Source organism: Callospermophilus lateralis, chromosome 19, assembly GCF_048772815.1.
Source record: "Callospermophilus lateralis isolate mCalLat2 chromosome 19, mCalLat2.hap1, whole genome shotgun sequence".
Classification (NCBI taxonomy): domain Eukaryota; kingdom Metazoa; phylum Chordata; class Mammalia; order Rodentia; family Sciuridae; genus Callospermophilus; species Callospermophilus lateralis.
In genome coordinates, this window is record NC_135323.1 from 36,472,869 (window position 1) to 36,495,334 (window position 22,466).

Consider the following 22,466-nt stretch of genomic DNA (forward strand, 5'->3'; position numbering starts at 1 on the left):
GTACAATGAGTAATGATTAACCCACAGTTTGTGAGGCTTAAAGAATAACAGACATACAGGGTTTAGGATGGTGTTTAGAACAAAACAGTCTCCTGTAAGTGTGGAGCTTGTTTTCTTGGATGCTAGAACCTAGGGGACTGCATCCTGTTTGCCTGGGACAGTCCTGTGGTGTGCCTGTTACCCTAGCCTGATTATTAACAGTGCCCCCTTTTGCTCTCAAAGTCTCTCCATTTGGGCAGTGATTGTGTGTTCTCCTCAGTTAGAGCCCAGAGTAGCTTTAACCCCTATTGAAGCTGAGAAACAAATCAGGCTTTTTGTTGTGAGTCAGGCTTCACCTTGTCAGCTGCTCTCCACTGTGGGTATTGGTTACCAAGCACAAGTGGGAGAAACCCAAAATGGGTGTGGGTGTGCACAGATGTGTGTCACCATAGCTGTATTTGTGTGGAAGTGAAGCTCTTCTCTGAAGAGGAAAGTGAGCCATTAGTTATTTTCTGTATTTCTGGGACCACTTGTAACCCTGAACCACAGAAATTGATGTCTCAGCTGCTGTACATCCACCCAGTGCTCTTTGTACCAGAAATGGTCTGGGCTTCTCTCCCAGCCACCTGTGTAGCGGATGGTATACAGTGTGGAAAGACAGTTTTAAATGGCATAATGGCAGCCATCATTGTCAGGTGAGATCTTTCCATCTTCTATTTTAGTTTCTTCTTATCACAATACATTTGAGAGGCAGTTTAACAAGCCTTTCTGAAGAACACGACAGGTAGCCCAGTGTCCGTCAGCTTCCTCACAGTGTTAGAATTAGACTGAGAGACTCATGCATGAAAACTTAGAGACACTGGTTTGTACATTAGAAATAATTGTAAAAGATGATATGTCAAGAGCTTTGTAATGTTTTGAACAACCAATAAAAAAATAAAAATAAAAAATAAATAATTGTATTCACCTATTCATTTGTTGATGTTTTATTTCTTACTGGTTCTCATTTTTCTGCATTCTCTCTCTTCTAAGAAGGAAGAATACAGCTGAGCACAGGCCTACACTGCCAGCAGCTCAAAACAGTGAGTCAGGAGGATCACAAGTTCAAAGCAAGCCTCAGCAACTATCAAGGCTCTCAGCAACTTAGCAAGACCCTGTCTCAAAATATAAAATAATAATAATAATAATAAAAGGGCGAAGGATGTGCTGAGTGGACAAACATCCCTGGGGTCAATCCCTGTTGTGAGAAGAAAAAAAAAGGAAGAATACAGACAACCAAACCAAAGGCAAAAACAAAGTTTTCTAAGACAAGAAAATTAAATGTACTGCAGACTAAATTTAAATAGCATTGCAAAACCTAAATGAAGCCATAGTAAGGTTTTGGAATGTTATGTTCTAAAAGTGAGAAACAGAAGATATCTATTGTATAGAAACAAAAAGAAAAAGATAGTCTGCCTCACCCTGCACAGCTGAACCCAAGAAACCTGTGAGGGGAAGTGGATTAAGAAAAAAACACACACAGGTGTTGAGCTAAAGCTGGGATCTGTTGCACTGTGATGGAGAAATGCAACTGAAGAGCTGGCCCAGCAAGTTTATTTACATAGGGTCTCATAGGAAGTTAAGGACTATGGAGGCATTGTATTCTTTGTGCACTAGAAGATTATAGGGCTAGAAACATTCTTGTAGGTGTTCCACTTTGCAATGCTTGGAGCTTCCTGCAGCACTTCAGGTGGCCCATTGTCCGAGTTAACCCACCAGCTCAGAAGTAGCAGCGCTAGTGAAACATTGTGGTTGTCTTGTCAGGCTTAGAATTCTTCTAGCCTCAGAAGCTCTGTGCCTGATACCAAGGTTGAGATTGATAAGACTCTTGCACAGAGCCTCTTTGGGAAGGGCGTCACCATAGCAATGGAGCATCCTGTACCTTGCACAGAAACATTCCTAGGCAGCAGGTGCACCACAGCCATGAAGCAACCAGGGATCCAGTCTCAGTCACCATACTCTTTGGAGTACAGTGACTTTTGGAGAAGAAACTAGATGAGATCTTCCCATGGGACTTGGCAATAGAGCTTCTGATCATTCCTCCTCAGATTGATTGAGCCTCCATTCATTTTGAAATGAGGCATTCAGTTCTTTTTAATTTTGTTTCATAGTGAATGAATAACTCTGCAAATTTCTAGTTTTTGGTTAAACTTCTTGAAAAGTTAGGGTAACTTTTGCCTGCACCCTTTCCTTTTGCCATATTTTGGTTCTTATTTTCTCCTGAATGTCTCCTTGTCTTGTATTTTACAGAACTACTTCCTTAGTAAGCAGGACACCAGGAAGGCCACCAAGGAGATTGTGGAACATGACTTCATTGTTCTAAAAAACCTTCTTAAGATGCTGGATGTGGGTGGCCAGAGGTCTCAACACCAAAGTGATTCCAGTGTTTAATGAGAACATGTCAATCCTGTTCATGGTGTCCTCTAGCTAATACAAGAAGGTTCTCACAGAGGACAGGCACATCAACTGGCTGATGGAGTCGATGAACATCTTTGAGACTATCATCAACAGCTCTTCTTCAACATCTCCATAATTTTTTTTCCTCAAGAAGGGGGACTTTCTGGTGGAGAGTGTGAAGATGGTCAGCATCAGGAAGCACTTCCTGGATTTCAAGGGCAACCTTTACCAACTGAGGACGTCCAGCAGCACTTGGTCCAGTGTTTTGTCAGAAAGAGACAAGACCACAGCAAGCTGCTGGATCCATCACTTCACTTCTGCCATAGACACTGAGAACATCCGCTTCGTGTCCCATGCTGTGAAAGACACGATCCTGCAGGAGAACCTAGAGGATGTCATGCTGTAGTGAGAGGAAGCCCCCTCGTGCCTTTCTGAGGCAGCCTGTGTGGCTGTTGACACTTGTGGCCTGTGTGGTCCTGCAGGGCTTCTCAGATCCACACCGTCAAATATCTGGCTCAAGAACGCTGGGCTCCAGCCACGAGCTCTAGGCAAGAGGACGTGGGAACTCCATGTTAGCTACTGATTTGGGGACTAGTGAAACTACTGAAAAATCCCAGTGCTCACTTTGGTGTTAATCTGCAATACCTAATAACACAGCCTTCTTTTTACAGGAACTGCATTCCTTTCCTGACACAATTTAATTGAGGATGGTGTGTGCGCACACATTCTCTCTTTAATGACTAAAACACAAAAAACAGCTGGCCTTGCACATGGCTTTTCTCTCTAACCTCTGAGTCTTCACTGAGACTAACCCAAAAGCTTCGCCTCGTGGTAGCTTATAGAGATGCATGCCAGTGCTGCTGGGCACAATGCTTGAGCCATCCCTGTAGCTCTGGTGCAGGGTCTTAGTGCCACCTCCCAAGTGAAAACACTGCCTTTAAAACTTGTGCCAATGTCCTAAGAGCCCCCAGGTTGAGCCAAGGATCTGTGTCAGGGTTCCCACCCCCCTCCATGGAGGAAGAGGATGAGAGCCATGGACCTGCCTTAATGCCCCAGCAGCAGTGTGGATTCGGGGCAGCCCTGGGCCCCCGTGGTGCCCTGTCCACATGCACACAGTGGTGCTTTGTACTCCTTACCCTTCCCTCCCCACCTAATGGCAAGGACATAAACCACATCTTACTTACAAGGCGTCTTCTGACACAACAGTTGCCAGCATGTGGAGTTTCCTCCTTTAGAAAATAGTGGGGATCTTCGTCTCCCTCTTCTGGGCTTCTGGAAGCTAGCAAGGGTGCTAGTGCAGCCTTAGATCCTGCCACAGGTGCTACAGAGTTCTGTCAATGAGCCTTCTTGAAGCCTGCCTTCCCTGGAGAAATCCAGGCTTCTACAGATGGCCTGCCCACCAGCACCTTTGGGCAATGGCCCTTGTTCTCGGTGCTCCTTTCTGCCTCATTCTTGCCAGACAACGTGCTTCCGTTGCTGTACAGAGCCATGAGTACTCTCAGATTGTGTTCCTGGTTGGTGCAGGTGGCTGTGGGATGTACTTGGCTCAGCTGAAAAAGCCAAGGCTGCCCAGATTCAAACATCATATATATGGATTCCTACTGTCCTGGGAGATTCAGATGCAAAGCCAGGGTGGTGGGCCATAAAAGTACACAGACTTGAGGTTCCTTCCAGGCTTGTGGAACTGTGATTAGCACAGTGAGAACTGCTACCTACCCAGCCTTCCCCGGCTGTGGCCAGCAGCCTGCCTCAGGAGGAAGGTGGGTTTTCTTTCACTGGGTGTGACCATAGGAAACCTTTGCAAATGAGCAGTTCTCTGTGTGTCACAGCCCTGCAGATTTTTGGTGCCATTCTCTCTAAGGAACCTCAGGTGTGGTTAGCAACTCGGATGTCAAAAATTGAAGTGACCTGCACCTCAATGTCAGACTAGTACATTGTCTGTGCTGCTCACTCCAGCTGTCGGGCTGATAAAAGTTTTTCCAGGTTCACCTGCACGTTGGCAGCCAGAAACTTATCAACCCCTGAGGGTGGGTGAAGGGTGCTGAACTTGGGTGGGCGGGGGAAGGCCTGTTCACCTGAGGAGTTCACCTGCAGGGTTCAACAAGCCTAGTTAGGAGAAACTTAAAGATAGATTTTAATGGAGTCTTGAATCTCTAGAACCTTGGAGAATTACCTTTGGACCTTATGCAAATTGATTTAAAGCTTTCTAAACATCCTTCTTAACTCCATTAGAACTAAGTGAAACCAGTTGGCCTGTTACTGGCTGTGGCCCCAGGTGATCAGGAAGTTCAGTGTTGATATGCCCAGACCCCTTCAGAACCACTTAGGCCTGAGTCCACTTTCTCAGTGCTCGGCTAGTCACCCATGGAGAGCAGCTGTGCATGCTGGAAGCTTGAGGCCCCAGGTGTGGGATGAGGTGGGGGTGGCATGTAGCTTGGGCACCTAAGCATTCATGACAAAACAGCAGGGAGCTGTCAGGAGTCTTAAGTGCTGAGAGCCTGATGCTCTGCCTTGGGCTCCTCCCTGGGAAGCACCGATGTGCACCAGAACTGCCCAGACGGGGCCACTGCGCTGCAGCAGGTAAAAAGTGTATTTCCTACCTTCGTAGGTAGTTAGCAGGTTCTGTAGATGTCATTTTGATAAATCTTATTAATATATGTTTCCTTAAACGACATGTGTCACCTCCCATCAAACAGCCAGTTGCCACCCCATAGGCTACTACCATACAGTATGCCCCTGAATGTGACCATCCACTAACTGTATTAGAGCAGAACAGTGACCTGGGGTGGATCTTGAGTGCAGGTGTAGCTGGGTTCACAGGCTTTGGGGTAAATCTCCACCTTCGGTCTGACACCGCTCCTGAAGCAGAGGTGTCCGTGGGCCTCACTGTGGACAGAGTGCATGTGTCAGGTGCACACGTGGGCAAGTGAGGTAAGTGGGTGCCCCGTGCCCGGCTCTGACCCAGCCCCTCTCCTGTGTTTCCTTCGCTCTGCCGCCTTCCCCCCCAGGTGCTGAACACTGGCTCTTCCTCAAGCCCTGGAGCAGTCTCACATCCTACCCGGTGTTTATTCAGCAAGAGTCAGCCATTTTTCAACTTAATAGCCCTCAGAAGCACAGGCCTGTAGGGGTGGGCGAAGTATGAGAAGTCAGCAGGACGGTTGGGCCAGCAGGGCCGAGGGGAAAATGCTACCGGTGATGAGAGCGCAAGCATATGAGGTCCCCCACCAAACATGCCCCTTTTTGTTAAATCACATCAAAAGCCTCAACCCTGGCTCAAAAATATGGAAACGCGAGCAGTGATGAAGTGACAGTTTAATAGGTCTTTCTAAGATCTCCAGCAAATGACTGAAGATGGGAGGCGCCTGCTGGTCACTCAATGTATGGATGTCCATGGGGACACGTGGCCAGGGCTCCCAGCCCATCCTCAGCAGTACAGCAAGAGCGACTCAGAGGAGGCCTTGCACAGGGACGAGTGGATCATCTATCCATTGCCACAAGCAGGAGGAATGGCACCTTGTAGAGGGACTCCCGTGGGAGCCTTGCATTCCAAACAGGAAGCACTGACTGAGCTGAAATGAGGACTTCTCCCATGTCACTTACACTTCTGATTTGGGCTTACAGCAGTATTGAGATGTAACAGGGAAGCACTCTAGAAAATCTGGATAACACAGAACATGCTGTGTGTCGGTCACCTGTGGTCTCAGTACTGATTCCTGAATTTAGGTGGACTTAAGAACAGTGCCCTGGGAGGCCTGTCACAGGCAGGTGCTGCAACCAGGGCAGGGGACTCCTCCTGGGACACCCCCCCCCACCGCCTTTTATGAGCACCTCTCCTGCTCTCTCAAGAGCCCCATGTAAAGTGACTGCTTCAGGGAGATGTGACGGGAAGGCAGCAGCAGCAGAAATGAGAGGGAACCCTTGACATTTAGACCGCTGCCCACACAGCCCCAGCAGCTTCCATTCTGTCCCTTCAGAGCTGGATGGTGCCATGCTGACACCAGCCCTGCCCTGCCCTGCCCATCCACTAGACCTGTGGAACCCCTGGTGGGACATGAAGGGAAATGCCGTAGGTCACTCCCAGGCCTGATCTCATTCAGAAAAACAAAATCTTTTCATGTTTGCTCCCGCCCTACTCCTCTCCTACTGCCCACTTGGACTGTGACTGGCACCCTCCACACCCCTGCCAGTCATTCCAGTGACCCCCAAGGAAAGTGTGCTTTCTCTACACTGGGCCCCTCATGTGCTGTCCCCTCTTCCCAGGGGCCCCTTTGACAACCTCTGTTTCCTGGTCTCTGGGACTCCCTGTTTAACAAAACCAGGGCAACAGGCCTGACCCATGAGGCCACGCTCCTCCAGGGCATCAGCACTGATGGGCTGACCACAGGGACCTCCACCGCTGGGCCTGATTGGGCTCTGCACTGTGGGCCCAGCTGGGTGCTGACCACAGAGCAAGCCCAGTGAAAGCAGTTTCTCAGGTGAAAACGGCCAGCAGTCGAGAGTGGTCAGCAACATGGCCTTCATGTAGGTGGTTGTTGGAAGAAACAAGAAGTCATGTTCCTGCTCCCCAAAGGCCACCTGAGGAGGAGTGGCTTCCAATTGATCCAAGCTGCTTTGCATGGCAGGTGGGTGTGTGTACCCAAGAATCGTGGTCCTTGTGAGCCCCCGCTGACCACAGACCCGTAACAGCCCCAGAAACAAACTCACAGATGGTGGTAAAGTTCATAAAGAAACAGAAGGTGCATGTAGAGCAGGGGGGCAAAGCGGGCAGACACGTCACCTTTGCCAAGATGTAGCATTTGTGCTTCAACCAGAAAACCAGGCACCCGTGGAAGACAGGCACCCTATGCCAGGAAGAGGTCTGGGAGGGACAGTTCAAGGCAGCGCATGCTCTGAGGGGTGGCTGGGGCCAGAGGAGGAGAGCAGAGCCCAGGTGCAATGGCCTGGCCCATGTCAGAATGAGTGCAATGTCACTCACAGGCCCAGATTGTGGCATCTGGGGTGGCCTTGCTTGTGGGCCCTGGCTGCTCATTTCTGGTTAATGTGGAGAGCTGGAGTGATGTGGGAGAGGGTCTGAGGGTGGATGGGCTTGCCCTTGCAGACCCTTGTGCAGTGATTACTTGTGAGAAGCAGGGTCTCTGAAGCCTGCCAGCTTTTTGGTGAGTATTCTGCTTGCCTCCAACTGTCAGTGGGAGTGCCTGGGGTGGGGGTTAACTGAAAACTAACATCTAAGTATTTCTGGTAATTTGCTTTTTAAAACAAACTCCTGATGGAAGTTTGATTTTGTTGACTCTTCCCCAAGAAGCTGAGCTAAAAAATAAGCCTCAGTTATTTTCAGCTTGTCCTGTTTTGAGATGATGTGATGTGGTGCTGGGAAGGGAAAGTGAATCTAAGCCAAGTCCCAGAAACAGCCCCAGGTGGGTTGGAGTGTGGACAGTGAGCACAGGTTGTGGCCCACAGAGCCCACCATGCCAGTGTGGGCCTGAGGCATGGCAAGCCAGGGCCGAGGCACCCCACAGTGAGTGGACCTGTCACATCTCAATAGCTGATCCTGGGCTGGTAGGGACACCTAGTCCACATAGCACCATCCACCTGAACCCTGGAGCATCCATGATCCTCTGACCTCAACCTCCCACTTCCCCCATGAGCATCAGGAAAACTAGAAGTAGGGGCAGACCTGAAAGTTCAGACCAGGGCTAACCAGTAGCATTGGTATTTTCTAACACCTGATTAAGCCAGGAGCAGTGGCACTTGCCTTTAATCCCAGTGGCTTGGGAGGCTGAGACAGGAGGATTGCGAATTCAAAGCCAGCCTCAGCAACAGCAAGATGCTAAGGACCTCAGTGAGACCCTGTCTTTAAATAAAATTAGAGATGGGGATGTGGCTCAGTGGTTGAATGTTCCTGAGTTCAATCCCCAGTACCAAAAAAAAAAAAAAAAAAAGAACTCTGATTAGCATGAATTTGGACTAATAGTGTTCACCCAAGGGCTATATAAACCCCAAGTTCAAATGTCAACCTGCTATCTGGTCCCCTGTTTCCCTGCAAGAGTTCTGTGTCTTGTCTTCCCACTAGAATAAATCCTGCTCCTTTCACTCTTGTCTTCCATTGTCTGTGAATTTCATTCTTCTGATTTGCAAGACAAGACCCTGGAAAGAAGTTAGCAGTGAGCTTCTGGGGTCTGCTGTGACACTGGAGGGAACCCCCCCCAGTAAGAGCTACAACATGCAACTCAAGTGGTGGAAAAGAATTGGGCTTAGCTGGCTGCTGACTCCAGCAGGCATCCCCAGGAGTGTTTAGCAGCTAACACTAACATGGCTTTCTCAGCTGCAGAGGCCTGTGACTTAGGCAGACCCCACTGACCAGCAAAAGCATAGAATCCCTTTCATCTCAAACCAGTTTCAAAAAGACAGTTGGCCATCCCCACTGGTTATTTGCATTTATTCTACCAGCTTTCAAAAGCCGAGCTCCTCTAGAGTAAGGCGGGAATTTCCTTGATTACTTGGAAATACTCTTTGGCAGCCTGTTGGTCTAAGGGCTGTCATGTGCTCTTTCCTTGGGTTTCACTGAAACCAGGTCCCTCTGTGTGCAGTTCCTCCCTCCTCCACCTGCAGGATCAGGCTCATGTGCTCACAGAAGACCCCAGTTCTGGGAGCCACTCTATGCAGGCCTCACCTGTGTCCTTCCAGCCTGGCTGGAGCTGCTCCAGGGGAGCCGCAGAGAAAGCGACCTCCATCCTGCAGATCTGAGCACGTCCTCAGGAAACCCTGCTGCTCCATCCACTGGGTGGCAGAAAACTTCCTGGGGATTCACCCTCTTTCTAGAAGCAAGTCCACAGAGCCACAGCACCCCGGGCTCTGTTGTGGTTGGCATCTTCACCTAAGAGCACTGCCACCCACCCCATGTTCCTTGGGGAGCTTCCTGGTGACCTCAGGAACTGGCTCAGTGCTGGAGTGCAACCCCCAGATGCCTGTGCCACCCCCACTCTGCTTCCTGCTCAGACACATCCAGTTTGCTTCCTTCCCTAAGGAGCCTGTAGAACATGGTGGGGAAGCGAAGAGGTTCCCCCTGGGGCAAAGGAGCCTGAATTTGGTTCCGCCACCACTGAGGCTTGGGCAGGTCACCAAGCTGCATCTCAGCCTCCACAGCCACAGAGCAGATGTCAACAATGACATCTGCCACTGCTGTTTTGAGAATTGAGGGTGATGGGCGTGCAACATCCCCTGGTCCTCAGCGGGATCGCTAAGAGGTGGAGGATCAGCAGCTGATCCTTCTGAGGCCTGGCTGTCCCTGCCCCTTGGGTCTGGAGAGTGGCTAGTCTTAGCATTGTGTGTGAACCTTCTGAACATGGGTGCATCCTTGGAATGTTCTAGCATCCCATTTGACCTTGGAGGGATCTAAATTTGAACACAGCCCCACCATTAGTTTCTTGACTCAGCCAGTGCTTGTCTGTGCTTTAAGCCCTCTGGAGAGTTCTTTCATCACAGAGGGGTCTGTATCAGATGTCCCATGGGCTGGCTCACAGGACAGCATCCCTTTTCAGACTCAGCCCTGGAAATGGGGTGCAGAGCTACACCAGCTCTCCTGCTCTATGAGGGTTCCCACCATGGGCAGGAGTGAAATGCTTCTCCCCTCCTTGGATGGTGAGTCTGGGCTTTGGATAGAAAGAGGAATCTGCTCCCTCTGTCTAGGGCCCCTCCAACTTGGTCCCTGGTCAAAGCCTGGGGAAGTGCGTGTGGAGCCAGGGGCTAGATGTTCTATGGAAGTGACATGTCTTTACCCTGAGCCTGGAAAGGAACATGTGGACCCAGGGCTCGATGTCCTAGTGACACAGGTGACGTGTCATGACCCCTAACTACTTAGTTCCTCTCAAGCGCCTCCAGCTTGACCAAGATGTGCCAGGCTCTTGGAGGATCTGTCAACCTGTCCTCACGCATCCCAGGGACCCTGACAGAGCAGGTGAGGAGCAGCTGAGTCAGCTGTGTGCGTTTCTTTTTACACTCCATGGCCCTGGGACCCTGCAGACCACACCTGTCAACACCACAGCTGCGACATCTCCAGCTCGAGTTTTGGAAGGTCCATGAGCCCCACTTGGCTCCTCCTCTCCTTACCCTCCTCCCATGGTGACTGTCCATTACCCTTCTCCTGTCAAGGACAGAACCTGGGCCAGCGTGTGAGGAGGGAAACATGGCAGAGAAAGCTGCCTTTTCAAAACGTCCTCCCGACACCAGTCTTCAAAAGCCTCTGGGTGAAGCTTCTGGCTTTAGTGGTTTGCTGCCTCCCACCTCCACGTGCCCTCTTGGGACTCATGACAGTTGGGAGCCAAAGGCCAGGGGTGGATGACCCTGATGGCCTCCTGCCCTCCGTCCACACCTGGCTATTTGTCACCCCATTGAATCTTCCGCCACTCCAGTAACTCGCCTCTTGAAGAGGAAAGAAGAGTGGAAACAGGTAAGACCGTGTGGCCGTCATGATAGTGAAACCCAGGCCACCAACACTGACCAGGGCCAGCTTCTCACGAATGGCCACAATATTATTTCCCCAGGTGGTACGTCCTTCCAGAAACTTGCCACACCTCCATTCAGAGGTGGCGTCTGTGTCCCTCCCAGGGGCCTGCAGGGGCCTCAGTGACTGCCCAGCAGGGTGAGGCTCTGACATGAGGCTTAGGTAGAGCCCCACCTGCCTTAGGAAGGCCACAGCTACCCAGGGAGCCTGGGCCTGATGGAGGGCTCCCAGGGCCTGGGCGTCGAGGCCCAGCTGTGCTCCCTGCTCGAAGACATGGGCAGCTGCATGAGCCTTAGTGTGAGTCCCTTCATCTCATTGCAAGGACAACCTGGACCATGGGACACCTGTATGAGATGGCAAGAATGGCCTGGGGGCCTGGGGGCCTGGGGAGGGTGCCGATACTGCGTCAGAGGTATGACTTTGCTTCCAAGCTTAGATGATCTTAACCCTTTGCATTTTTCTGGGCCTAGGACCTGCCCTTTGCCCCGCAGTAGTGTCACAGTCACAAGGCAGCTTCAGACTCCCTCTAGGTCTATATTTGTAGTTTTTTCTCAGAACCAATTCGAAACTGTCTAAGCTTCCTGTTCTTGCCTCTTTCCAGCGAGGGAAAAGCCGGGACCCCACCTGCTTCACTCTGCAGGATCCTACTATCTCAGGCTGGGACATTTGATAGTGATAAAAAGGTCACTTTGAGGGGGTGGGAATCAAATGAGGCAGGAGGACAGATTCAAGGCAAGGCCAGCCTTAGCAACTTACAAAGACCTTAAGCAATTTAGTGAGGCCCCATCTCAAATAAAATAGGGCTTGGGATGTGGCTCAGTGGTTAAGCACCCTTGGGTTCAATCCCTGGAACCAAAAAATGAAAGGGACACAGACAATGCCACGTGTGGACGGTGTCCTAACTGCTCTCAGGAATGGATAGGACCCAGCCAAAAAGATGTCACTGAAGACATGAGCTGCACCCGGCTGGCACCAGCACAGGCACCTGGTGGCCTAGTACAAACTGACCCCACCATGGCACCACCGCGGCCTAGTGCCCACTGTCAGCACAGCCGCCTTGGTCAGAAAACAGTCCCGAGAATGGGGCTGCAGTGTGTTTTCACCACTGAGTGACAGCAGGCGACCTCAGGGAATAAGGAGGCTCCACCCTCCTGCCCCTTAAACCTGCAGGTTAGACACCTGCCTTCCCGCAGTGTGGGTCCAAAAGGACAGACCCCTGTGAGTCTCAAGCTCAGAGACAAAACAAAACAAAACCCCACGGCTTCCACTTTGAGGGGACCCTGGAGCCCAGTTAGCAGCAGCATAGCCCATGTCCCAGGGTCACCACTGGCCTGGATAACTTTTCAAGCTCCAACCAGAAGTAACCAGGGGAGCAGCAGGCCCAAAGCCCAGCCTGCAGGGAGAAGGCAAGCGCACAGCTCCCCCCTGGCCCTCAGACCACAGTGGCACCCAGGAGAGGGGCGGGGTGCTCCCCAGGCTGAAGGCTACTCCGCCATGGGGGTCCTGGGACCAGGCTGTGCTTTGGGGTGAGCAGTGGGCACAGGGACCCAAGGAGCCAGCTAGAAGCAGCCTCCTCAACTTCTGAGGGCTTCTGTTAGTGCTGCTGGGCTCACCATGCCCTTGGTGGCTGGACAGCAGTGGTCAGTTGGTGTCCTGGGGAGAGACGCCAGGCGCTGACTTTTCTGCAGGGGACAGGCCATCTTGCTGCACTAACTCCCCCCCTCCCAGCGGCAGGGGGAGGACTCAGCCTTGGGGAGTCTGCGTGTGCTCAGCCGCCGCCTCAGGGAGGAAAGCTTGTCCCCCAGGGCCTTGCGCAGCCCCGCACTGTCCCCGACACAGGGCAGGTCTTGCCTGGTAGCTGGGAGTTGCCCTGTGAACATCTCCCACCGGTCCAGGGCATCCACGGCCCTGTCCACCTGCGCGAGCTCCTCCTCGGCCACTTCCCGTTCCAGGGCCTGGATACATGTGGCCAGCCACTGTCCGTGCTCCTCGATGGCCTCCACAGGACCCTCAAGCTTCGGCAGAGCCTCTGAGGCCACCAGGGAGCTCTGCCCATCCTCGGGTCCCTCAGGGAAGGCATGACTCCATGCGTCAGGGGTGAGGGGCTCTGATAGGCTGGTGACAGGCTCTGAGTCGCTCTCACAGCACATGCCAGAGTCTGCGCTGAAGGGTGGGGTGTCCTCCGACACAGATGGCTCTCCTGCCTCCTGGCAGGGCCACGAACCTGCTGCTGCCTGGGTCCAGGCGTGGAGCCTCTGCGAGGGAGAAATGGGCTGAGTTCTCTCTGGTGGGCACTTGTCTGGCCAGCAAGCAGCCCGAGGACCCAGCTACATTCAGTCACCTTAAGGCCCATGGCAAGTTGGTGCCACCAGGGCCCTGCTTCCAGCACTGCTAGGGACTGGAGTCCAGGCTGTGCCACAGCCAGACTTCCAGGTCCCAGGAGCCTGCTGTTCACTTTTCAGGAACTGGACACCTCTTGCTAACCCAGCCCTTCCTCAAAGCTGATGATTAAAGTCAGAAAATGTTAAGGCAAAAGAAATACTCAAAACACATCACCCCCTAAATGTTTCACCATGGCCTCCCATTACCTGTGTTCCTGAGGTCCCCTGTGTGTGCCATGTCTGCAGGATGGGCATCACAATCAGCAGCACTTTCCAGCTCTGCTCAATCAGTGGACACTGGCCGGCACCACAAAGCTGGGCTTTTTCTTTGAGCAGAGACACTGGCCCTGGGTGGCTCCATGGCTCTTAGAGTCCTTGGGTCATCCCAGGACATGTGGCTAATCTCCTGCATAGCTCCCCTCCTATTACAGTCATTGGCCCACCAGGTCCCTGAGCCCTGTACTAAGAGGGGACTGGCTGCCCCCAAGGGCCCAGCCACTTCAGGGAGCACCATGGGAGGAGAGGCTGCACCCACTGCCTCAGCCCTCAGGGCTCACCCAAAGTCTATTGAACACCACATCCCCGCCCTCAACTGGGTAAAGTTCCAGAAGTTCCCATCAGATGGTTGAATGAGCCCCAGATGAAGGACACAAGTGAGAAATCAAACTCTTTCACAGCCAGAGCTGTCTTCAATTCCCATTTCTCAGCCTCACCAGGATAATAAGAGCTGCCGCCAACCAAGCCCTTTGCCTGTGCCCCCGTGACTGGGCAGCTGGCCCATGCAGGGTGTCTCCACAAGTGACAACCACACCAACTGCCCTGTTCTGCATCGACACAGGCTCCTGGCTCCCCACTAGGGAAGGGCCACACCCAGAGGTCTGGCCCTCTGCTCCCAGGGGAGTCAGTGCTATAATCTGAAAATGCCTGGCCTCTACTTCAGGCCTCCAGCATCACAGGGACCTGTTCTAACGCGTCCAGGTGAGAACCCCATCCCACCAGGGAATTGTGACACCAGGGCAGGCTGAGAGCCACTACCCTGCCAGAAACCTGCATGAGGAAGGGGCTCCCCAGAACCACAAGAGTCCGGCCTTAAACCCAGTGAAGTTCTGACAAGTTTTTGTTTTCAAGTTGATAGGTCCTGTGCCTCCATCATGAATTTGTTTTCAGCCAGAAGTGGATTTAAAGAGAAATAGAGCAAAGTTTCTGAGTTTGCAAACAAATCTCCCTATGGGAATAAGAAAGGGGACCCTGCTTCATGGCAATGCCATGTGCTGCCAGCAGAGGGCAGCATCCTCTTCCCAGCACTGCCAGAGGCAGGAGCACCTGTCCTGGACTGGGTTGGCCTGGTTCCCTCCTCCTTTCAGGGTTGGTGACTTGCCCTCCAGCCAAAGTGCAGGGTGCTCCCACTTGTCAGGTACCAGCCAAAGACTCAATCTGCCACCAAGGAGATCTGTGAGTCCCAGAGGAGCAGGACACAGCACAGGCCCTTTGTCTGTGTGTGGCTTCCCCTGGGCCAAGTAGGGAGCTGGGGCAGCGCTCACCTTGTACCTCTCAGCGAGCCGGAAACCCAGGACATGCTGCAGCTTCCTCAGGCAGATGGGGCAGAGGTCTGGGGGCCGCCGCAGGGCTTCATCCAGGCTGAGCGCCCCTTGCATGAGGCAGCGGAGCCAGCGGCAGCTCCCCAGGCCCAGGAGGTGGCAGAGTTCGTGGCATGTGACCTGAGGGGGAAGGCCACCAGCCTTGTCTCACAACCCTGCCCTCTACCCACAGACCCCCAACCCCTGGTGAGGACAGACTGCTAGCAAATGCTCCAAGCACACTTCCCCTCTGGGGGCTCAGGGGAAGCCACACAGCATGGGGGCTTGGGAGCCAGGTAGATCGTAGGTCAGATCCCAGCCGTCCCCCAGAGCTATGTGGCCTTTGGCAAAACACTTGGCATCTCTGAGCCTCGATTTCCTCACTCCGTAAAGTGAGGGACTGACCTCTTCCTGGAGAGAACTGGACAATATAACTGGCCAGGCAGAAGGCTCAGCCAGAGCCCACTATGACCTTCCTCTGAGGACACATCCACAGCTGCCCAGCCACCCACCCTCTTCCTGTCCCCCATGCCTACCTTGCAGCACTGTACCACCCCCAGGGCACTGAAGCAATGGCTCCTGCCTGTGTCCTGCAGCGGGGTCTCAGGGCCATTTGCTGCCACCTCAAGCAGACCTGGATCAAGGTCACTGGGCCCCACCTGAGAGAATTTCCCTGAGAACCGGGCGAAGCTGCAGACTCCCACATCTGGGGAGAGGGAAGGACAAGGGGACTCAGTGAGCAGCCTCGGATGCAGGGAGCCCGGAGTGAAAGCAGCCCATCCTCTCTTGCAACCCAGGCATGACCTGAGGATGAGCAGTCCAAGCAGACCCTGCCCTGCCAGCATGCCCACAAGAAGGCCGGCCCTGAGGCAGCAGCCAAGCCAGCCTCTTGCCCAGGAATAGCAAAAATGTGGGGGATCAAGATCATGCAGCTGTTTCCACAGGTGTGCATCACCCTCCCCTGGAGCAAGAGCACATGCCAGGCTCCCTCTAGGTGGAAACTGCAGGGCCCCAGCTCACCATGCCCTGGGAGGGACTTGCTGAAGGTGAAGCTCCAGGTCTCGTGGGGGTACAGGTCAGACAGCGTGAGGCCCAGCACACACAGTGCGTCATCTGGCTTGTTGTTCTTCAAAAAGGACAGGATACCATCTAGGAGGAGATTGCTGGGTGTCAGGAGGTGGCTAGGGACCCATCTCCAGCCCCTGCTCAGGACAGGCTAATAGATATGGAAATGGAGACATTATTCTGTATTAACTAGAAGGACAAGGTCAGAATGAGAGACCAGAATGGAGGATGGAGGAAGAGGCCACAAGCCAATGAATGCAGACATCCCCCGGAAACTGGAAAAGGTGGATAGATTCTCCCCAGAGCCTGAGGAGGAACGCAGCCCACCCACACCTTGACCTCCACACAGGGAGACTCCTAACCCACAAAACTGTAAGACCAGTTGTGTGGTCATCAGTTACAGCAGTGATAGGGACCAACACTCCCCAGGAGTGTGGGCATGGACAAGGCTGCGGAAGCCAGGGCACAGTCAATGAGGGGCCCAAGAGAGGGAGAGGGAGGGCCCAGTCAGGTCCCAGGAAACCAGGAGAGAGTCTCTTGTGACTGAAGAGGGAAGAAAGGGCAGGGAAAGGGAGGGGGAAGGCCACCACAGAGGAAGTGCTTTCCGAGGAGCAAGGAGGCAAGGTGGTGGTGGGAGGGGCATCTCCACAGAGGCTGAGTGTGACCTTGACCAGGTGCCAGGCAGGGGAAGCCAGGTGGGAGCAATGCTGCAGGTGAGGAGCCGTATGGAAGGAGGGGCAGAGTCGCCTCTGATTATGTCTCCTCAGTGGAAAGAGTCAAGAAGGAGGGGGAAGAGCAGTGAGCACTGCTGGGGCACCACTGAGGGTCCTGGCCCTGTATCTCAGGAAGCCCACCCAGCACATCCCATCATGGGTGGAGGTTCAAGCAGGGGTGGACCATGCAGGGAGAGGAAGGAGATGCGGGAGAGGAAATGGGAACCAGGAATTCTACGCCTAGGAAGGGACTCAAGAAACAAGAGGCCGATCAGGGGGTGAGGAAGGAACTAGAGAGACAGGCAGAAGATGCTAGAGGAGGCCATGGGGGACACGCTCTGGCTTATGGAGATGATACAGCACATCATTGTCAGTGGAAATACAGCCTGAGCTACACATATAACTTTAAATTTCCCCAAGGTAAAAAAGAAAAGAGAACAAATTGATTTTAACAATATGTTTGATTTAACTTACCATATCAAAAATATTTTCTTAATACATACTCAATTTTTTTATATAATTTAGGATTGAACCTAGGACACTCAACCACCAAGACACATTCCCAGCCTTCTTATTTTTTATTTAGAGACAGGATATTGTTAAGTTGCTTAGGGCCTCACTAACTTGCTGGGACTGGCTTTGAACCTGCCATCCTCCTGCCTCAGCCTTCAGAGCCATTGGGATTACAGGTAAGCACCTGTAATCTACACTGCACCCAGCTACACACATACTCAAAAAATTTTAATTATGCTTTTGTTTGTTTTGGTGCAACTGAGGATTGAACCCAGGGGATCTTTACCACTGAGCCATATCCCCAGCCATTTTTATTTTTTATATAGAGACAAAGTCTTGCTAAATTGCTTAGGGCCTCACTAAGTTGCTGACTCTGGCCTTGAACTTCCCATCCAGCTCCAGTGCCTGAATGCTTCAGCCTGTAATCCCAGCTACTCCAGAGGCTGAGGCAGGAGGATCACAAGTGCAAATCCAGCCTGGTAAAATTAATGAGACCCTGTTTCAAAAAAAAAAAAAGAAATTAAAGGACTGGGGATGTAAATCAGTGGTTAAGTGCGCCTGGGTTCAATCTCCTTTACCACAACAAAATAAATAAAAAGAAGAGTAAACTAATTTTTCAAACAAAATGTCCAACAATCAAAATAACAGATGGGGCCTCAAGGACTGGGTCATCTGGCCACAGGAAGGCCCTTGCAAAGGGAATGTCTGGAGCAAAGCTGAGCAGCTTTCAAAGGGTGCCTTCACCTGCTCTGCATCCCAGGGAACACTCTGGGAGTGGGCCCTGAGCTGTGGGGCCAACTCCATAGACTGCTGGGGAGGAAGAGGAACTCCTTATTCCCATTCTGTCCAAAAGGTGGGGAAAACTGATGCCCCACAGAAGAGCAAACAAGTTCCTTCTGTCTCTGGAGCTCCTTCCTCCCCTTTTCTTTCCAGAATCGGCCTTTTGCTACACAGTGGGATGGGGCCTCACTGGCCCTGGTCTGGGCTCCACCCCCAGCCTGGCTCACCTGTGTGGAGCTGCCGCTCACCAGAGTCCTGACTGGGGCGCGAGGAGCAACGGATGGACGCAGCCGCCACAGAGGGCAGGCACTTGACCCGCAAGCCTAGGAAGAAGGCCTCCACGCAGCTCCGCAGGTGGTCCAGCAGGGGGCATCCTGCCAGCTCCTCGCTCAGATCTGGGGGCAGAGCAGCTGGTCAGCCCCACTGTGCCCCCAAAGGTCTGTGACCTCCGCATCAGGGAGCTGCCACCAACACTGGCCATCCAGGCAAACAAGGCCAGTGCCCAGACAAGAGGGCAGGAACCCTGGCATTGTGGCGCAAAGACTGAGACAGGAGGATTCCAAGCTCAAGGCCAGACTGTGTCAAAATAAAGAATAAAAAGGGCTGGGGATGTAGCTCAGTGGTAAATCATCCCTGGATTCAATCCCCACTATCAAAAAAGAAAACAAGGCTGGGGCTGTGGCTCAGGGGTAGAGCGCTCGCCTCACGTGCGAGGCTCTGGGTTCGATCCTCAGCACCACATAAAAATAAATAAATTAAATAAAGGAATTGTATCCAACTACAACTAAAAAATAAAATATTAAAAAAACAACAATAAAGGACAGAAGTCACTGTCACACGTGAAACTCAGGGAGGCAGGGACTTCTACAGTGCTGCTAGAAGCCCATAAGCTGACCAGGAGAGGCCCCCTAGCAGCGGGTGGCAGAAGCAAGCATGTTCCTCAGCTGCAAAAAGTCAGCCTGGTTGAAACAGGAGTGTAGGCTCACGCTGGAAAGCAAGGGCTTGGCAGGGCCGGGGGGGACACCACCAGATGGCATGCTAGGAGGACAGATAGACGCAACCAAGAGTGGAGGCCATGGGAATGGTTGCAAGGTCTCCAGACCCTGGTCTCAGCCTGGACCTGGTAGAAATTCAGGACTCAGGCCCACCCCAGACCTCACGCCCATCTTGGCAAGGTGCCATGTGTCCACATGTCAGGGAAGAGGCTCCCGGAGATATAAGCAGGACACATAAAAAGGGTCTGGCCCCGCAGGGTCAGAAGCAGAGTCTCAGATGTGGGATTATGTAGAGCAAGACCCCTGAAGCCTCCAGCACGCTGATCCTGAGCATCTAGGAGGGGGATGGCGTAGACCCTGGGGGCTGGCGTGGACCCCTGGGGGCTGCCAACTAGCCTGCTGAGGGCAAGGCCAGTCGAAGCCCAGCCTTCCTCTGGCTGGCTGCACAGGTGCCAGCCTCAAGGGAAGGGTGTGACCCACCAGTACCCCGACAGAAGCTTGACATTCCTCTCCAAAGCCAAGTGCCACTTATGCCAGGCTGGGGCCACCTGCACTTGGAATGCTGACAGCACGGTGGCCGGCCCACCTCTGACCCTCCCCATTACCTGGCTGGGCTATTCTCTTGACCCTCAGATCTCCCTGTGTCCCCCAATCTCTTGACAAATGAAGAGCCCTGGAAGACAGCAGCCATGCCGGGGGTCCCTGAGTCCTGCTCCCAATGCCCACCTGAGGGTGGGATGGTCCCACGGCTCCAGGCTTTCTGACCAGTGTCAAAGACGAGTGGAGGAAGACAGGGCCTCCCTGCTTCACCCCAATTCCGAACACACCCAATGCCACCAGCCCTAATTCCAGCCCTGCTTGGGGCTGTGCCCAAGCTGGTTCCCTGGCTCCAGCCCCCTCCCTGTACCTATTGGTTGCAGGTAAATGTGTTTCCGAGCCAGGCTCTGCTTCCGGTGCTGCAGGGAGGTGTGGAACGTCTGAAAGTCCTCAGGGGCCTCAGGGTGGCTCAGCAGCCAGTCAAAGGCCGAGTGGATGAGCAGTGTGCAGAAGAGGGTCCTCTGGGGGTTGTAGGCCTCGGACAGGAACAGCCTCTCCGCCGGGGTGAATGCCGAGGCGTAGAGCTGCTGCAGGCCAGCATCACTGGAGACCAGCGCATCCTTCAGGGCCCGAGGGCCAAAGCTGAACTCCTGGGCCTGTCTACACTGCAGCATGGTAGCCACACCCAGGAACTCCTGTTGCTGCCCATGAACTGCCCAGGGGACAATCACCGTCTCTTCTAGAACCTTCCCTTGAATTGACAGAAGTGGCTGCCAGGGGTTCCCAGCAGAAGGATGCTGGGCCAAGAGCCTGTGTGGCCCAGCCCTGCCTGGAACTGGACCTCCTTAGCAAAGCGAGGGAAGGCATGGGCACCTCCAGGCCTGCGGACACCCTACAGGGGACATAGAGCATGCCACAGTCACCACTAGGCACACACAGGCCTGCTGTGTCAGGCACAGGGGAGCCCTACAGAGCCCCAGGATGCAGCACTTCCCCCCAACCAGGGACAGAGGGCACTCTTCTCTTTGTCCTTTGGGCAGACTGGGTAAATCTCCCTAGGCCTGGAGAATCCAGGCCTCACACTCTGCTGGAATCCCCATGAAGGGCAGGGGCCCACTCCTTGTCATACACCCAAACTGTGCCCTGAGCCCTTAGAAAGAAGGGGGTGCATACCTGTAATCCCAGAAGCTCAGGAGGCTGAGGCAGGAGGATCACAGGTTCAAAGTCAGCCTCAGCAACTTAGCAAGGCCCTAAGCAACTCAGCAAGACCCTGTCTCTAAATAAAAAATTAAAAGGGCTGGGGATGTGGCTCAGAGGTAGGGTGCACCTGGGTTCAATCCCCAGTACAAAAATAAATGAATATATAAAAGAAAGAGGGGGGCATTGGAAGAGACCCCACCTTTTGTGCTAAGCCCCTGCAAAGCCAGAGGGGCCCCTCCAGGCAAGAAACTGGAAGCCACTCTCTTTGTGATCACAGAGTACACCCCGTCCCGTGGGGCCATAACTGTACCTCTCTTTAACCCAACCATAAGCTTCCAGGCCAGAACCGTGCGTGTCCCCAGGAAGCACATGGAGGCTCCCCACCCAGAAGTGTCCAGGGCATACACAAAGGGTATGGAACACAAATTAGGTGGTCAGGGGCAGCATGCCAACCACTGCAAGCCAAATGAGGAGTTTCAGAGAAGCAAGGAACGGATCTGAACTACGGGAACAGCACAAGAGACAAGCAGGCTGTGACACCCGCTCTGTCCTTCTGAGCCAGGAACAAGTTCTGGCGCAGCCACGTATTTGTCAGAAACACACCTGAAAACCTGTCGGTAAGCACTTGACTCTGGCTACCAGCTGCTTTGGGCCTTCCTTGATGTCTCGGTGCGGAGACTGACACAGCAAAGGCAGGTAGGGGACAGGCTGGGTGGGGGACCCTTATGAAACAGTAATAAAAGGATGGACAGGGATGAGGGGAACCAGAGGCCAGGGATGAGAAGATATACAAGTCACAGCAGAGAGCCCCAGGGGGACAAGGACTGAAGATGGGACAGCCGGGTCATCCTCAACTCAGGAAGTTCAGACACAAAACCTACGTCTCTGCAGAGCACCAAGTGCCAGAAGGGGGCTCCTTTTTGTGTAAGAACGAGGACTCCACACTCTCTTTAACCCAATTTAAAGCATTCATCTGAAAAATACATTTATAACTACTCAAACACTTAGGTTTGAGCAGAAAGTCTGGGGTACACACTTTATAAACCTTTCTTGGAAGGAAACATACACATATGTATATAATGCATACACATATAAGTCCATAAATGTGATTTTTTTTTTCTAGAGGAAAGCACTATCTTAAAGGAAGGACCCTTCCAGGATTAATTTCCATCAAGATCCTTCCCACACCAAGCTTTATATAGTTTCTCTCCATGTATATTTAACAAATTGAAGATCCAACTGTATAATCTTATATCTTTTGCTTAGTACATTATGGCATTATCCCAGAGTTTTAAATATTCTATAAAAATGCCATTTTCAATGGCTGCCCCCCAAACACCAGGGTGTCCGTCTTTGCTCATGAGTCTGTTTCCTTCTCCTCCAGATGGATTCCTAGAGGGGTTTCCACGTGCTGGGGTTTAAAGCATCTTGCTTTGTATTGCCAAGTCGCTTCACAGAAGGGGTATGCTAGTTGACATTCCCACCAGCCCTCAAAGTTCTGAGTAGAGAGCAACAAATAAAATAACTGCCCAGGGCACAAACCCCTCTGGGTTCCTGGCAGGGCTTTGTTGCATTAGTGCCCAGGGATGTGGGTACCGGGTTCAGGAGGGTGAAATGGTGGAGCCAAGCTGAGCCACAGCACTCACGAGAATCAGGTGCAATCAATCAGAACACACAGATCCCATGCTCGAACACGCTTACCCCATGCCCACTGCCAGACTCCAGGGCAGTTCTACCTCCTGTGCCCATTCAGGACATGTAGGCAATACTGGTGTTTTGCAACACGATGA

The 22,466-nt window shown here is 52.7% G+C and overlaps 1 protein-coding gene and 1 pseudogene across 2 annotated transcripts; one reads left to right on the forward strand and one right to left on the reverse strand.

Moving 5' to 3' along the window:
- Window positions 1-654: 654 nt before the first annotated feature.
- LOC143384917 (guanine nucleotide-binding protein subunit alpha-12-like) lies at window positions 655-8,505 on the forward strand (annotated as a pseudogene).
- A 4,119-nt stretch (window positions 8,506-12,624) lies between these two features.
- LOC143385228 (archaemetzincin-1-like) lies at window positions 12,625-20,150 on the reverse strand. 2 transcript variants are annotated; one of them, XM_076840595.1, is made up of 6 exons: window positions 19,847-20,150; window positions 18,172-18,339; window positions 15,894-16,022; window positions 15,410-15,579; window positions 14,838-15,014; window positions 12,625-13,170 (listed from the first exon to the last, which is right to left on the reverse strand). In XM_076840595.1, exons 1-6 carry the CDS (start codon window positions 20,148-20,150, stop codon window positions 12,625-12,627), a joined length of 1,494 nt encoding a protein of 497 aa, XP_076696710.1. The 2 variants fall into 2 exon arrangements, with proteins under 2 accessions (XP_076696710.1, XP_076696711.1); XM_076840596.1 differs by lacking the exons at window positions 12,625-13,170; window positions 15,410-15,579 and having other exon boundaries at window positions 14,904-15,014.
- Between the last annotated feature and the right edge of the window lie 2,316 nt (window positions 20,151-22,466).